Source organism: Dermochelys coriacea, chromosome 2 (assembly GCF_009764565.3).
Source record: "Dermochelys coriacea isolate rDerCor1 chromosome 2, rDerCor1.pri.v4, whole genome shotgun sequence".
Lineage (NCBI taxonomy): Eukaryota > Metazoa > Chordata > Testudines > Dermochelyidae > Dermochelys > Dermochelys coriacea.
The window spans coordinates 167919287-167934544 of NC_050069.1; the positions used below are offsets into that span (position 1 = coordinate 167919287).

General features: G+C 43.8%; 1 protein-coding gene across 7 annotated transcripts in view; it reads right to left on the reverse strand.

Moving 5' to 3' along the window:
* VWC2 (von Willebrand factor C domain containing 2) overlaps window positions 1-13110 on the reverse strand; it is a 102855-nt gene extending 89745 nt beyond the window's left edge. Inside the window, exons 1-3 of one of the 7 annotated variants that reach the window (XR_005291509.2) lie at window positions 12902-13103; window positions 9741-10537; window positions 1386-1515 (exon numbers count right to left, since the gene is read on the reverse strand). Coding sequence is in view for 6 of the 7 variants with exons in the window: in XM_043508656.1 (XP_043364591.1) it covers window positions 8871-9104; window positions 9741-10463 (957 nt within the window). In the remaining variant the exon portion in view is untranslated. Of the gene's footprint in view, window positions 1-1385; window positions 1516-8708; window positions 9105-9740; window positions 10538-12149; window positions 12279-12370; window positions 12762-12901 lie in introns of those variants that run through there. The other 6 variants (XM_043508655.1, XM_038392885.2, XM_038392887.2 and 3 more) reach the window with 6 other exon arrangements.
* Between the last annotated feature and the right edge of the window lie 2148 nt (window positions 13111-15258).

The following is a 15258-nucleotide window of genomic DNA, read 5'->3' on the forward strand; positions in this document are numbered from 1 at the left end:
CGGGGAGGCACTGCTTGGGGGAGGAGAGAGCCATGTAGGGTACATACCCACAAGGTTCAGATGCATCTTTGTGCTAGGTACCTAAGCAGTGCCTCATCATCATCTACACTGCTATTGATACCCAGGATAGGGGTGCATGCAGTCCATGTACTCCTAGCGATGCCAAAAAGAAATGTGCAATGTAGACGTTTGTTTTAGCTAATGTAATTGCCCTATATTTATACAGAAACATAGGACTGCAAAAATTACCTGAATAAATTTTAAAATGTTTCTCATTTTAAATACAGCTTCATTTGATACTGCAGTATGTTTTTATTAATAAGTTACTTTTTTTTATAAATGGCAAACTGAAGTATCTCATAATTTGTTCTTCTAAATAAAAGAAGAAGACTTTGATCTAATGCAAGCCTTGCTGGGAGTAGAGACTTTCTATCTACTTTAGTTGCAAAGAATATTCAAACAAACATGGAAGTTTAATTAATTTAGTTATGAAAATTAAATGAGCTCAATAAGGTACATTTGATTTGCCTCAAGAGAAAAAAAGCCACCTCTGCAAGGGAAGAAATATGACGGTAAAATAAAAGTAAGTTCTACTGCTCAATAATGGAAAGTTGGTATCAAGACCCCAATATTGCCACCAACCCTTAGGCAGCATCCTTAGATGATGCACTGAACAGCTGCGCCTGACCAACATCTCTAATGCTAAAGGCCTACAGCCGCCAGACCCTAGGTCCCTGATTGGACGGAGAAGCAGCATTCTCACTGGGTGCCTGGACTACACAAAGGCCCCAACTGGAAGTGGAAGCTGATGAGCAACAGGCCGTTGCCTGCTGCCTAGACTGCCTTGCCGTTCATACTGACCCGACCTTGTTGCCCTGCTGTCTCGCCTGATCCTGCCTCCCTAACACACTGACCTTTGGATTGGATCCGATCCGCCACCTACTGACCCCTGTGCAAACTCAGGCCATTGCTCTGGACTGCCTGCAATATGGATTGACCAGCTGGCTACCCAGCTACTCATGCACCATTGACTAGGAATCAGGACTGCTGCCTAACCCACATCAGCCACCGGGCATTACAGTTGGGAAGAACTTCACAGGGCCTAGACTTGAAATGGCACACAAGTCACATCCACAATGACCATATGCAGAACACACAACCAGAGACTGGTGTTGATGCCACACATGATTCTCAGGCAACAAAATCTTTGTGGATCATCATAAATCTACTCAGGTCAAGGAAAACATTCCTTTCAACACAACAGAGCTCTCTTATATTTCTGCACATTTGCTTGGACAATCACATTTCATTCAAAGAAATATGAGCAACTGGTAGCTCTGAGAAAGAAAAACCCCAACCATCTGGATACTGCATTAGTTACCTACCATTTTTGCAGATGGGGCAGCACTGATCTGGCTCATACACTGGATCCACGCATTCAGTCTGAGGACAAGCAGACACTGTGCACAGCACTTCACCATTGGCTTCACAACGGCATTTCTCACATGGGGAAACCTGAAACACAAATCCATTCATTTTTTAATTCAACCATTCAATATTCTCTCCCGGACAGCATAATGCCTTTCTTTGCCTCTGTACTGTCTTTTCCTCTGTCTATTTTACATGCATCTTGTCTTCTACATGTATTCAGACAAAAGTAGGGCTGCTGCAGGCTACGCTAGCCCCAGGCACTGTTCTGAATCCATGCTCCAAACTGAGCAAAGCAAAAGGTTCTGAGGAAGAGAACCATGTGAGGCTAGTTATGACACTGTGGCTGTGAGCCATTCCCCATGGCTCCAAGGATTGATGTGGGGTTAGTCTAGAGCTGGTCTTATATTATACTAAAAGTAATTTTGATTTAAAAGGCTTTGGGTCCAAATTTTTCATTTTATGTTTTTCTGATGAAAATCCAAAACCTCAATATTTTCCATAGGAAATTCAGAACAAAAAATGAATTTTTTTCCCCTCAACATTTCCTGTGAAAACCAACTGGTATTTTCTATAGCTACCAATATTTGGTCTCTCCCCTCTGTTGAGGGTGTGATTACTACTGCTGTACCCCAAATGGCACCGGTACACATAGCAGAGTTTAGAGAAGGAAATGTGATAGAACACTGTTTCCAGTGACATCCTCCCCTCCTCCATGTTTAAGACCTGGACATCTTCCACACCCAACGTTTCCCTATTTCTAGAAATGAACTTGAGGTTCTGAAGTGCTCAGATAGCATGGAGAGAAGGAGGCAGAATGCTTGTTTGTAATTCCAGATTCCAGTGAAACAGAAGCACCAACAGATTGTCAGACAGGCTGTTCTCACTGGATCTCTGTTGACACTCAAAGTGGAATTGCCGGAAATTCTAAGGAAGTCTGTGCTCACTAGAGGATCACTCCAGCTTGCATCTTTGGGGTCATCTTCGATTCCTCCCTCAGATAAAGTTCTCACTTATTCCACTAAAACATCCCCAAAAGCCAGACCTTCCACTCTACCTCAACTCTCATTTGAATCAGTGTTCTCCTTCATCTGGACTACAGAAACATCCTTCTCCCTTACTTCCCTACTTCTTATTCAACCTATCACATCCAATGTTATCTTGCATACTCACAGCTACTTCTGCCTCAATTCCTCCACACTTCCCGCTTCTCTCCTTTTCCTCACTGTCAAATCTCGGTACAGCGCTACCCATGGCTACATCAATGCCCTTGTCTCCTCCTATACACCTATGTTCTATGCTCTGCCACCAATTTCCCCGTTCACTAACCTCTTCCTCTCTTTTTGCTCGTGTGCTTGACCCTCTTTTCATGCGGTCTCCTCTGCTCAGGGCAGCATCTCTCCCATCTTGCCCTTCTCCCTTACATTTAAATTTTGTTCAGTTAGACTTCCACAGCTAGCCATTCTCTTCTAGTGCTCTTCCCTATAAAATATACTATAGCTTTTAAAAAAAAAACAGGTACAAAATATATGTTTTGCTTTTAAGATCTTATTCAGCAGATAAAACAATCGAGAAATCAAGTCTTGGGGTTAAATTCACCAAGAGCCTAAGTTGGCACAATTCCCTTCACAATACTTGGGCACAATTAAATAAGAGGTGAATTTAGCCCTGTTGTCTGACAGTTTGACAAGATCAACAGCAAAAAATGGGTATTCCGTCTTCAAGTATTCCATATACTATGGTACAGCTAGCTTTTATATAATTTTTTATATCCTTGTATCTGATGTGATGAAGCAGCAATCAAGACTGAAAAAAAAAAGTTAGGAAGAACATTTATTCAGCCTTATAAAATTTAAGCAGCTTTTAATTCAGCAGCTTATTTACTGGAATGTCAACAGAAATTTGACAGAACCATTTGCCTTCAACAACGCATAGGCTGCCCAGAACATGAATCCATTTAATAAAATATTAAGGACACTGTGGAAGGAGACAATCCTGATTTAAAGTCTGAACAGATATAAAAGTGTTCATAAAGATGTTTCCCTCAAATATAATGTGTTTTGAAGATCAAACCTTTCAGAAACTGAACACTTTATGATAAACAGATGTCCAAGTAGTAGGTCATGAACAGTTTTTTGCATGTAATATATACCAGGTTATTGCAAAGAAATATTTACAATGATCCTTTAATAAGCACTAACATCTCTCATACATTGTTTTGTTCTGTTTTTTTCCTTTGGATGAGACATATTCATCCCTGGATACACCACCACATACATTTCCTACATCTACAATGTGATCTATGGTACAAACTACACAAAAAGCACCTTGCATTTCGGTGATCAGGAAGAGATTTAGTACAGAAAAATTCTCATTTCAGTTACACCAAACGTAAATATGGAGGAAATCCACTGACCTCAGCGTAAAAAGAAAAGGAGTACTTGTGGCACCTTAGAGACTAACACATTTATTAGAGCATAAGCTTTCGTGAGCTACAGCTCACTTCAGAAATGCATCCGATGAAGTGAGCTGTAGCTCACGAAAGCTTATGCTCTAATAAATGTGTTAGTCTCTAAGGTGCCACAAGTACTCCTTTTCTTTTTGCAAATACAGACTAACACGGCTGCTACTCTGAAACCTGACCTCAGTGTAGTATCTCCACACTTACAGTGTAACCAAGATAAGAATCTGATGCTAAGGCATCCTGTTTTTCCAGCCACAAGAGTTTCTTCACTTTGGACTTCATTGCGCAAACATTCATGTTGGTGATCACTAGCAGAGTCTGTTGTAGTCTATGGGACTACTCTTACAAGCTCTCCAACATGAATAAGAGTTGTACAATGTAGTCCTTTAAGAATGCTGTAAAATGACCACATTATGTTTTTCTACTCTGTTTTGTAATATTTTCAAGAGTACGAGTCAAGTACATTTTCAGTACAAGTGAAGCAGAATAGTTGTTAAAGTAGCATTAGCTCTGTCCCTTATAGAAATGCCCAGGGAGTCCTTATTTGCATGTCTTTGGACCAAATGCTAGCTTGTTGCTGCTTCTTTTTTCAATATAGGCAAGATGTGGTTAAAACTGTAGAAAACTAATGCCTTTTCTAATCTTAATGCTTGAAAAAGGCCAAAAAAGTAATATTAATAAGGATCAATGTATGAGAGAGAGTCTAGAAAGGCATTTCCTTGCAATGACACCATGTAGTTAGCAGGGAATCATAAATCAGAATTAGAGAAGGCCCATTTGTGCCTCTATTCCATTTTCCCCTCCCTTCTAATGGAAGAACTCTTACTTCAGCACAGGTTCTAACAGCTGGTGCGATGGGGCTGCCACCAGCTCCTTTGAGACACTGTTCCACAATCTAACAGATCATGCAGTTAGTCGTAAAGCAATTTCAGAGTTAGGAATGAAGAATACTACTTAAGTGCTAAGTATTAACTATATCACAACAACAGATTTTCCTATGCTAACATATAGAAGAACTAATAAGCAGCAGATAAATCTGACCTAATTTGCCAGGCAGCCATAAAAATCAAAAGAAGTTGTCTTCTTGAGGGTTTAAAGGAAGATTATGAACAAGTGTATAAATGCTTTTCTGTGGAGCTACAGATGTAGTAGAAAAGTTTGCATACATAATTATGCAAACAACTTGGTGGATCAGTTAAGGGTTCCCCAACAGAAGAACAAGAAAAATTCTAGCGTAATACAGGCAGCAAGCCAGATCCTCAGCAGTTTAATGTCATAACTCAGTTGAAGTCAGTGGAGCTATGCCACTTAACACAAGTTGAGGATCTGGCCCAGCATGCATACCAAAGTAAAGTTTTAGGCAATTTTTTTCTGGACTTTGGAAAAAAAATCCACCTGGGTTACAGAAAGTGGAAGTTCTCTATTTGTACTTTAACCAAGACAGGGATTAAACAACTCTTAAAAGAAAAAAAAAAAAATCTAGAAGTCTATATTTCATTCCTTGCATCTCTGAAAACTAAGTAAAATAAAAATAAATAAATAAAATATATAAAACTATATCCATTTACTCTTGGGTTGGTATTTCTAGTAACATTTTCATTTCAGTTACACCCCCCCAAGAGATCATGAACACGGTTAGGCTGACAAGCATTGATATATCAATCTTCTTTATGAAAAGGAGTACTTGTGGCACCTTAGAGACTAACAAATTTATTTGAGCATAAGCTTTCGTGAGCTACAGCTTATGCTCAAATAAGTTTGTTAGTCTCTAAGGTGCCACACGTACTCCTTTTCTTTTTGCGAATACAGACTAACACGGCTGCTACTCTGAAACCAGTCTTTATATTTCTCTGTGACTTCAAAGCACAACAAATGCTTTGAAATCCATCTGGATTTGTCGTCATCAAGAATTTCAAGTGAGTTGTTCATAAATTAAGTTATTTGACAGGACAGAAGTCGCGATAAACAAAGCAAAATCTGTAACAGCTTTGGGGTTTTACAATATAAGCAGCATTATTAATTTTAACAGCTCTAGAAATTATTCTAATTTCTGGCCCTTTGTGGGGTCATTACATATAGGAGTATACTGAATTCTGAAATCATATTTATGAAGTATCCAATTTGTCTCTAAGTAACAAAGCTCACTAATGATCACTGGAATGCTTCTTTAGAATTTGAATAGAAATAATAAAGATTCCGATATAATTCATTGAAGAATTCCATTTTAATCACAGTTGTGAGACTGTTCTTTTGTATGGTACTTTTGCTCCCAATCCCATTAAAAGTTCTCTATAAGCTGAAACACTTCCCATACTGAAACATGGCCCCCACAAAAAGCTATACTGCAAGTGATAAGACATCTTTATTAGGCTTCTGAGTTTTGGGGTTCTGTTTTGCAATACAAAGAAAAATAAATTGTAACACTAGTATAAAATAGATACTACCACACGCACACACAAATACAAGCAAATTCTGTATGCAGAGATAGGAGTGGAGGGAGATAAAAATCGGTTTCTGTGAAATTTGATGTACCACTGCTTGGGAAGTGGTACTTACTTCTCTTTGGAGAGTTTTTTTTGTTTTTGTTTTTTTGTTAAAATAAAGCACATGTCAAACTCCATTTATATACATGCACACACACTTGTGTATGCACACATGTGAATCTGCATACACATTTTCTTGTATACACACACACACAATTTCATGTAATCATTTAAGGAGTCAATATGTTTTTCTTTATCAGAATACGTGACTCATTCCCATTAATGGAACACATGCATCCAGAGAAAATAGACTTATCTGTTTGCAAATACTTCCCTGACTCAAATAAAATGTTAGAGAGTGCTGTACTTAACATCCACAAGACAGTTGTGACTAGAGTTATAAAAATGGCTTCCAATACTGGCTGCAGTTATTTCCATCTGCAATTGTGCATGCATTTAGTGGTGATCTGATTGCACACATAAGTTACTTCCCTTCCATCTTAATCATTGACTGCAATGGTAAATGAAAGTAACTGTGCTACTGTTTTGCACCTACAAATATTATAGGCCGAGTTGAGGCCCAGCTATGCGATGTCAGTATGATAAAACACAGTATAGGCTGCAATTAAAGTGCTATATAGCTTTAGTGATTTTCGTTATCCACCCTGAGCGCGCGCACACACACACACACACACACACACCCCCTTACTCATCCTACTTATCCACTTATTCTAACAGAGAATACGAATAATTGAAAAATGGCACTGTATCATGGGAAGATTTCATTAGAACTGCCAGAGTCAGAATGGGGTAAAACAAAGCTGAAAACCCAGATCTTTTTCAGAATTATGTAACTCCTCACTTAAAGTCCTCCCAGTTAACGTTGTTACAGTGCTGATCAATTAGGGAACATGCTCATTTAAAATTGTGCAATGCTCCCTCATAACTGGCAATCACCTGCTTTGTCCACTGCTTTCAGGAAGAGCAGCCTATTGGAGCTAGCTGGTGGGGGCTTGGAACCAGGATGGATAGGCAGCCCCTCTAAGTTCCCTGTGCAGCAGCCACCCAGCAGGCTATCAATTGCCAGCAGTTCACCTGCCCCTCCCCCCCACTGCCATGTGCTGCTCCTGCCCTCTGTCTTGGAGCTGCTCCCCAGAGCCTCCTGCTTGCTGTGTGGGGGTGATGGGGAGGGCTAGTGTCAGGGTGTTCCCCTCCCCCTCTGCTCCTGAACCCCGCTTACCCCTTCTTCATATAAAGCAGGGTGGGGACATAAATGGAGAGAGAGCGCGCGCGCTAGCAAACTTGGGGGCAGCAGCTGCTGCCTCAACTGCCTGATCCACTTAAAAAGACCAATGTACTTAAGAGTGCGGTCAACCTACTTAAAAGGGGCAATGCACATCTCCTCCCTTCCCCCCTCCCCCCCCCCGACACACAGGGTGTGTGTCTCTGTCTGCCATGCTGTCTCCCCTCCCTCCATTCCTGCTGCCTTGTAGAGTGTGAGGCTACATTAACAACAGTGTTAACCTTTGAGGGCTTAGCCAAAAAGCTAGATCATTTAGCAATAAGGCATTCCCTGGGAAATATCCCACCCTCTAACTTCACCACCTCAACCAAACTTCACAATCATCATCGCTGTGTACAGTATTAAATGGTTTGTTTAAAACTTGTACTGTGTGTAAAAAAAATTTCCCTGGAACCTAACCCCTTCCCCATTTACATTAATTCTTATGGGGAAACTGGATTCGCTTAACATCGTTTCACTTAAAGTCACATTTTTCAGGAACATAACTACAACGTTAAGCGAGGAGTTACTGTATTACACTTCCAAAAACTATCAGGCATGATTGTTGTATGACACCAGTGAGCCCATGGGTTTTATTCTTCCACCACACATTGAACTGTAACCTAACTGCATTTTAAAGCTACTCTACAGTCAGAGTATGAAGACATAGATGGGGTTGGAAAGCTGTGGATGAAGAACACATTAAAATTCTAACACTAAGTTATTGAGACCTGGAGACAACATATAAAGGGAATCACATTATATTGACTTTGCTTCTGAATGTCCTTTGCTGAAACAGTAAGGATTTCAGAATCTGGCCCTAAAAAGGGCACACCAACCACCCACATTTCTTCACTTTTAAAGGAAGAAATTGCTGTGCCAAGACTCAAGACCTTGGGGAGGGAGGAGAGGAGATGGGCCTACTTTTTGCTGGCATATGCCTTGAACAGTGCTAGTGTTTGGAGCATAGCCACCTAGAGATGGCAGGGAGAAAGTGCTCCAATTTATTCTCTGAACAGAATCATTCTCTGGCTTTTTTAGAAGGTGAAAAATATGGAAAGGCATTCAAAAGAAAAATACGTTCCTAAGATTACACAAATACCACAGATGACACCAAAGAAGATTCAAGCAGTGATTTTATAACCTTCATAAAGATGAATTTTCTCTCTCAAATATATGAGACAGGCATGAACTGAATTTCTAACTCCCTTTATTATTCCTGACTCCCAAAAGTGCAGGAGCATTCAGATCTGGGCTTTGGATCAGGCCTGCATCTTGGGAGCGTGCATCTGCTAATGTCCATGCACAACAGTACGGGTTTACAGAACTTATAAGGGGAAAAAGAAAGAAAAAAAGTAACTGTACACTCAGACCTTAAAACCAACACTGTTTCAATGCACAAGAAATATTTGCAATGATAAATGAACCTCCACCATTGTGAAATTTCCTGTTTAAAAAAAAACCCACAACACAAAAACGCTTCACTATAAAAGTATTCCACTAGATAGAAAATTGACTATTTAAATACTGCCATAATCTATCCTCTGAACTATACTCCAATTAATACACCAAGGTCCATAATCATTCCCACAGAAAATTATGTAACTGACATCCCAGTTTGAACAGGCAAAAAAGAGGTCGATTAAAGGATGCATTATTGTCACTAACTAGCTATTAACAATGGAAATCAGCCCCAAATGGCAAATAGGTTTCACAAGGAATAAGTTTTATGGTTAACATTGTTCAATAAGGGAACAGTAAATGTAATGCTGAAAATGCAATGAAAATCCTGTGGAAACTCTCATGGCACATACATATTAATACTGAATGGCTTCATTGTAATTTTTTTCCCTATAAATACCAAAGGAATTAATGAAGATCAGCTCCCTCATTTTTAAAATGTTATGGTTTCACTGAACTGGAAAGGTCGTGTTTAAAGGGAAAATTGCACACTACTGCAGGTGCAATATTAACAAGAAAGAAAAAAAATCCCTCTCTAAGAAACATTTCAAGAACATAAAGCTCACAGACTAACCGTCACAAATGAGTTAAACAAAAAACAAAACAAAAAAGCCACCCTTACCATGAATTCTTCTAGCGTCTGGTAGGTCTTTCCCCTGAACTCGCAGTAGTTCTTCCTCTCTTTGCACTGTGGGCAGCACTGACTGGTGTCTACATGAATACACCGTGGATGGAGTCTTGGGCACTCGGGTTGAATGCACAGAGGTCCCTCGTCAGTGCAAAGGCAGGGGCAAGCAGAGGGACCTGGAGTGAACTTCTCCCCGATAGCGTAAACGAAGCCACTCTCATCCACACAGCCTTTCCCACGGTAGTCTGGATAGGCATACTCCTCTGGAGGCTCAGGAGTAGTACTAGCAACAACTTCTGGGAGGGATGATTCTTCAGCAGCCTGAGGTTCCTCTGGAACACCATCCCTTTGCTCCTGTGCTTGAATGTTTCCAGCTTTACTGCTTGTTCCCTGACTACTCCAAACCTGTTTTTGCTTAGTCCAAGATTCTTTGTTTGAATAATTTCTGTTTCCTTTGCTCTTCCAATCTCTGGTGCCCTCTTCCCGCCCATTCCTTCCAATTTCATTCATTTTCCCTGGGCCTGTCTGATTCTGACTGTCCGGCCTGGTTGATGTATGATCCCTCTTTTCCTGGCTTGTTTTTATCTCCTGCTTGTCTGGAGCCTTGGCCAGTTTTTGCACAGGTATGGTGGAGCTACAGAGAGCAACCATGAGACAGCAGCTTACAAGAAGAGAACTAGAGAGAGCTCCAATTGCCATTGCAGTAGAGCTAGGCATCACCTACGGCATCCCAGAGGGACAAGAGATGCTGTATTCACATCAGAGAGAACGACTACGTAAATCCACAGTCCCTAGGAAGAGAACAATTAGGAACACTTCAGCTCACACGTTTTTCACCTGGCATTTGTACCAATGCAACATCTCAAACAACATGCAACTTTGTTTGTCTTTTGTATAAATTATCAAACAAAGATCTTGTGCTGCATCCCTCCCCCTACACTTTGCCTGTAAGTTGTTTGGGACAGTGACCTGTCTTCTTACATCTCTAAAAATGCTACACAAACTTAGTGAGGTATAATTAATAAGAGCTGGCATAAATCAGAGGGTTTTTAAAAAAAAAAAAAAAATAAAAAATGACTGCTGTAAAGTGGATGTACCTAGAATCAAATGAAGCTCCTTAAATCACAGCAGACTCCAGAACAAACATCAACCATTCACTTACATTTCCTGACTTCATGCATGCTGATTTTCATCAATCTTTTATTCAGTCTGATAAGAGTTGTTTTAAAATAACTGCTAGTGAGCATGATTTTTTTTAAAAAAAAAAAAAAAGTCAAGTACGTACAAGCACGTTATTAAAGCCAGCAAAGCCAAATAGATCTCTTTGCAGTTTCTAACAGTATGCATATGCTGCCTGTTTCTTCCTCTGGTTTACAACAGCAAAGCAAAATAGTTCAGGACTCTATAGCAGAGATTTATTTAAGGCTAATGTTTCAGAAGTTTAGCAGAAGCCCTGCCAACATAATTACCCCAGCTATTGATTTAAAATATATTTTAAAATTTTATGTTGTGGACAAAAAATGTGAGATGCTAGGTAAACATAAATAGCCTTTACAATTGTGTTTCAACTTTCTGTATAAAGTAACATTTGAGCTACCTTTGCACAAAGCCCTTTGGGAAAAAAAAAGAAAAAAAAAAAGCACCACCACATTTCAGAATATGCTTAGCCCTAGAATAAATGCACCCTCTCAGCCTCTCTCATGTAGTTCTGGCACACCATGGCAGGCATATCATATATTGCACTTTGCTGTCTGCTTTCTATAGAAAAAAGAAAAGGAGTACTTGTGGCACCTTAGAGACTAACAAATTTATTAGAGCATAAGCTTTCGTGAGCTACAGCTCACTTCATCGGATGCATTTGGTGGAAAAAACAGAGGAGAGATCTCTCCTCTGTTTTTTCCACCAAATGCATCCGATGAAGATCTCTCCTCTGTTTTTTCCACCAAATGCATCCGATGAAGTGAGCTGTAGCTCACGAAAGCTTATGCTCTAATAAATTTGTTAGTCTCGAAGGTGCCACAAGTACTCCTTTTCTTTTTGCGAATACAGACTAAGACGGCTGCTACTCTGAAACCTGCTTTCTATAGAGTTTCTCGTTGACGAGGCAGGTTTAAAAAGAAAAACCAAAAACCTGATCCCCCACCCCACACACCCCCGATTTCTGGGGGCTGCTGTAGCTTGCGGAAGGCAAGATAATATCTAAGCCCGTGAAAAGCAGGAAGCCACCTCTGCGTCGGGGAAACTGAGAAGAGATGGAGCAGGGGACAGACAATTACAAGACCAAGTGTTCAGCATTCACCCTCCCCCTCCTAGGGGGCTGCTCAAACTTTCCCCATGGGAAGCAGTCAGTGGGGGGGGGGGAAGGGGGGCTGACGAGCCCCAGGCTATCCCAGCACAACCTACCTTCGCTAAGCCCCTCTCCAGCCCCAGGAGCAGCAGCCAGCTCTCTGCCTCGGCGCCTGGGATTTCAGCGGCAGCCCTCCCCTGCTCCGCCTGGCATTTCACTCCTCCAGCCGCCCCGCTCCCCCCTCCCAAGCAGCCCTCCCTCCTCGTCCCAACTTTCCCCGGCTGGGGCGAGCCGCCAGGGGGCCAGGCAAGGGCGGGCGGAGCGCCCCGTCCCCTACCTGCACGCGAGCATAAGCCCCGCGGCTTCAGCCCAGCCGCCGGCTCCTGGCGGGGGGAAGCCGCAGCTCCGAGTTGGCCGCGGGGGTGAGCTTGCTGCTGCCCCCCCCCCCCCTCCGCCTCCGGGGACAGGCACAGCGGCCACCGGCTGCCCCGGCCCAGTCCTCCTGGGCTGCCCCCTACTCCTCTCGCATCCTGGCGGGGAGCCGCCGCGAGCCTCACGCCGGGCTCCGGGGCTCCCCCAGCCCGCCTCTGCGGGGACTCTGGGCTCTCTCCGGCGGCGGGGGTGGCGTCCCCCGGCCGCGCGCCCAGGCTCTGCTGGGGCAGCGGTTTGCGGCCGGCTGCAAAGCCCGGGCGGGGGAAGGTAAGAAGCCAAACGCCGCCGGCCGAGCGGGAGCGGGGAGCGGGGAGCGGAGGCTTCCGTGCGCAGCCCGCCCTCGGCTCCGCAGCGGGCTCCCCCGCCGCCGCCGCCGCCGCCGCCGCTCAGCTCCCGAGACCCGCCTGCACACAGGCGCCCTCCTCGGCGGACCTACCCTTCCGTCCTCTTCGCCTCTCCCCTGACATGAACTCCTGCCATTGCTCGCACTCCTCCTCCTCCTCCTCCTCCAGCCTGCCTGCCCCCTCTCCCCTCTCCCCGGGCCGCCGCCTCTCTTCGCCAGCCCCCGCGGGGAAAGCGAGGCCCTGCCCCGGGCTCAGGGGGGTCAACAGCACCTGTCTGCAGCTGCCAGCCACGTGGGAATTTAAAGGGCGGCCGCTACTCCTGAGTAACGCCGGGTATGGCCACTCTTATTCCAAAGTAGTGGTGGCCACACAGGTGCCGTGAGTCCTGGGTGGCTGCCGTTGTAAACAAGCCCTTTCACGAGTGTAAAACGGGTGCAAATCAGATCAGACTCAGGGCTGCAGTCTCGCCTTTCCTTGCCAGTTCCTTCTTTCCCGTCTTCGCTTTCCCTTGATTTATATTTTCTTCCTTTTTACTTTACAGAATTCTCTTTCCTATTTTCTTTGAAATTGGTATTTCACTCATTCTTTCTACCATTCACTCCTCTCTGATTTTCTCTGCTCTCCACTTACCTTTGTCTCCTCTCTCCTAGTTTTTCCTGCTCTCTTCTTCTCTACCCTCCACCCATTTTCTCCTCCCCTTAGGTGATGGAACAATTTTTATAGTGGGGGTGATGAAAAGCCATTCAACAAAAGCCTGTAAATGATGGAAACCACTTCAAACCAGGTGGTGCCGCCCTACCCCCAGCACCCCTAGTTCCAGCACCTCTGCAATCCCCACTGAAATTCACAGTCCCTCCTGAGCTCAGCTGAGGCACCAAACAGAAATGACCTATTTCTGAGACTTCTGCCATCTCTTTGCCAGGTCAAAGCCTTTCACAGGAAGACTCCCCAACTGAGGGAGGGAAAAAAATAAATAGGGACTTTGGTCTACATAAAGCAGGCTGGATTCTCTCAAAAGCAGACAGGAAACATAGTTGAGGTATTTCATGAAATGATGTACCCCTAAGTCGACACTCAGACCTGTCACAGTATAATGTCAGTTAGGGGTTGTGATTCTTTGACTTTGATATTGGCAGAAAACCTGAGCATAGATGCAGTTATAGCAACGCAAAAGAACTTTTGGGCTTGTATCACTTATTTTGTTGGAGGAAGGGCGTAAACTATACCAGCAAGAGAACTCTTTGCCAAGTATAACGTGCATCTCCACTAGGGGGAGTTGCTGGCATAGCTATAGTGGCAAACTCTCAGAAGTGTAGAAAAGAGCTATGACTTACCAATTCAACTTATTACTGGATGCACATTATAGTTTTGTCCCTAAACATTTATGTCTGTTTCTTAAACAATTGTTACTTAAATATTTTAAACAGAGAAAATGAGCAGAGCAATGCATTCAAGAAATGAAGGCAGAAACTGGTACGGCCAGAATGTTAGCACAATAACTCAGACAAAGTAAAGGGGAGAAATTAATCTCTAAAGGCATTGACTATGCTACAGAGTTTTGTCAACAAAAGGCAGCTTTTCTCAACAAAACAGTGATGGTGTACATGCTACAATGCAACTTTTGGCAACAAAACAAAATAAAATCACCTCAACGAGTGACATAGGACTATTTATGGCAAAGATTAATCGAAAAAGTGTCATTGTAGATACCATGCTTGGTTTTGTCACCAAGAGATGTCCCACAATGCCCATCCTGACCGCTCTGGTTTGCAGTTCAAACTCCCCTGCAGCCAGGTGTGACACATGGCCCGAAAGGATTATGGATAGGATGTCAAACTTTCTAATTGCACAAAACCAAACACCTTGGCCCCGCCCCATGCCCTGCCCCTTCTCTGAGGCCCTGGCCCTGCTCACTCCATCCCCCCTCCCTCTGTCACTCGCTCTCCCCCACCCTCACTCATTCATTTTCACCAGGCTGGTGCAGGGAGTTGGTATGTGGGAGGGAGTGAGGGCTCCAGCTGAGGGTGTGAGCTCCAGGGTGGGGCCAGAAATTAGGGGTTCAGGGTGCAGGAGGGGGCTCCAGGCTGGGGCAGAGGGTTGGGGTGCAGGCTCTGAGGTGGGCCAGGGATGAAGGGTTTGGGATGCAGGACGGGGCTCCAAGCTGGGAGGTGGAGCTGAGGGATTCAGAGTGTGGACTGAGACAAGGGGTTTGGATGTGGGACGGGGTATGGGCTCTGGGCTGGGGGTGTGGGCTCCAGGGTGGGTCCATAAATGAGGGGTTCACTCAGCTCTGGGCTAGGGCAGGGAGTTGGGGTGCGGGAGAGGGTGCGGGCTCTGGCTGGCACTTACCTCGGGGGGGTTCCTTGGAAGCGGCGACATGTCCCTCAGCTCCTAGGTGGAGGCACAGCCAGGCAACTCTGTGCACTGTCTCCGCTCACAGGCACCACCC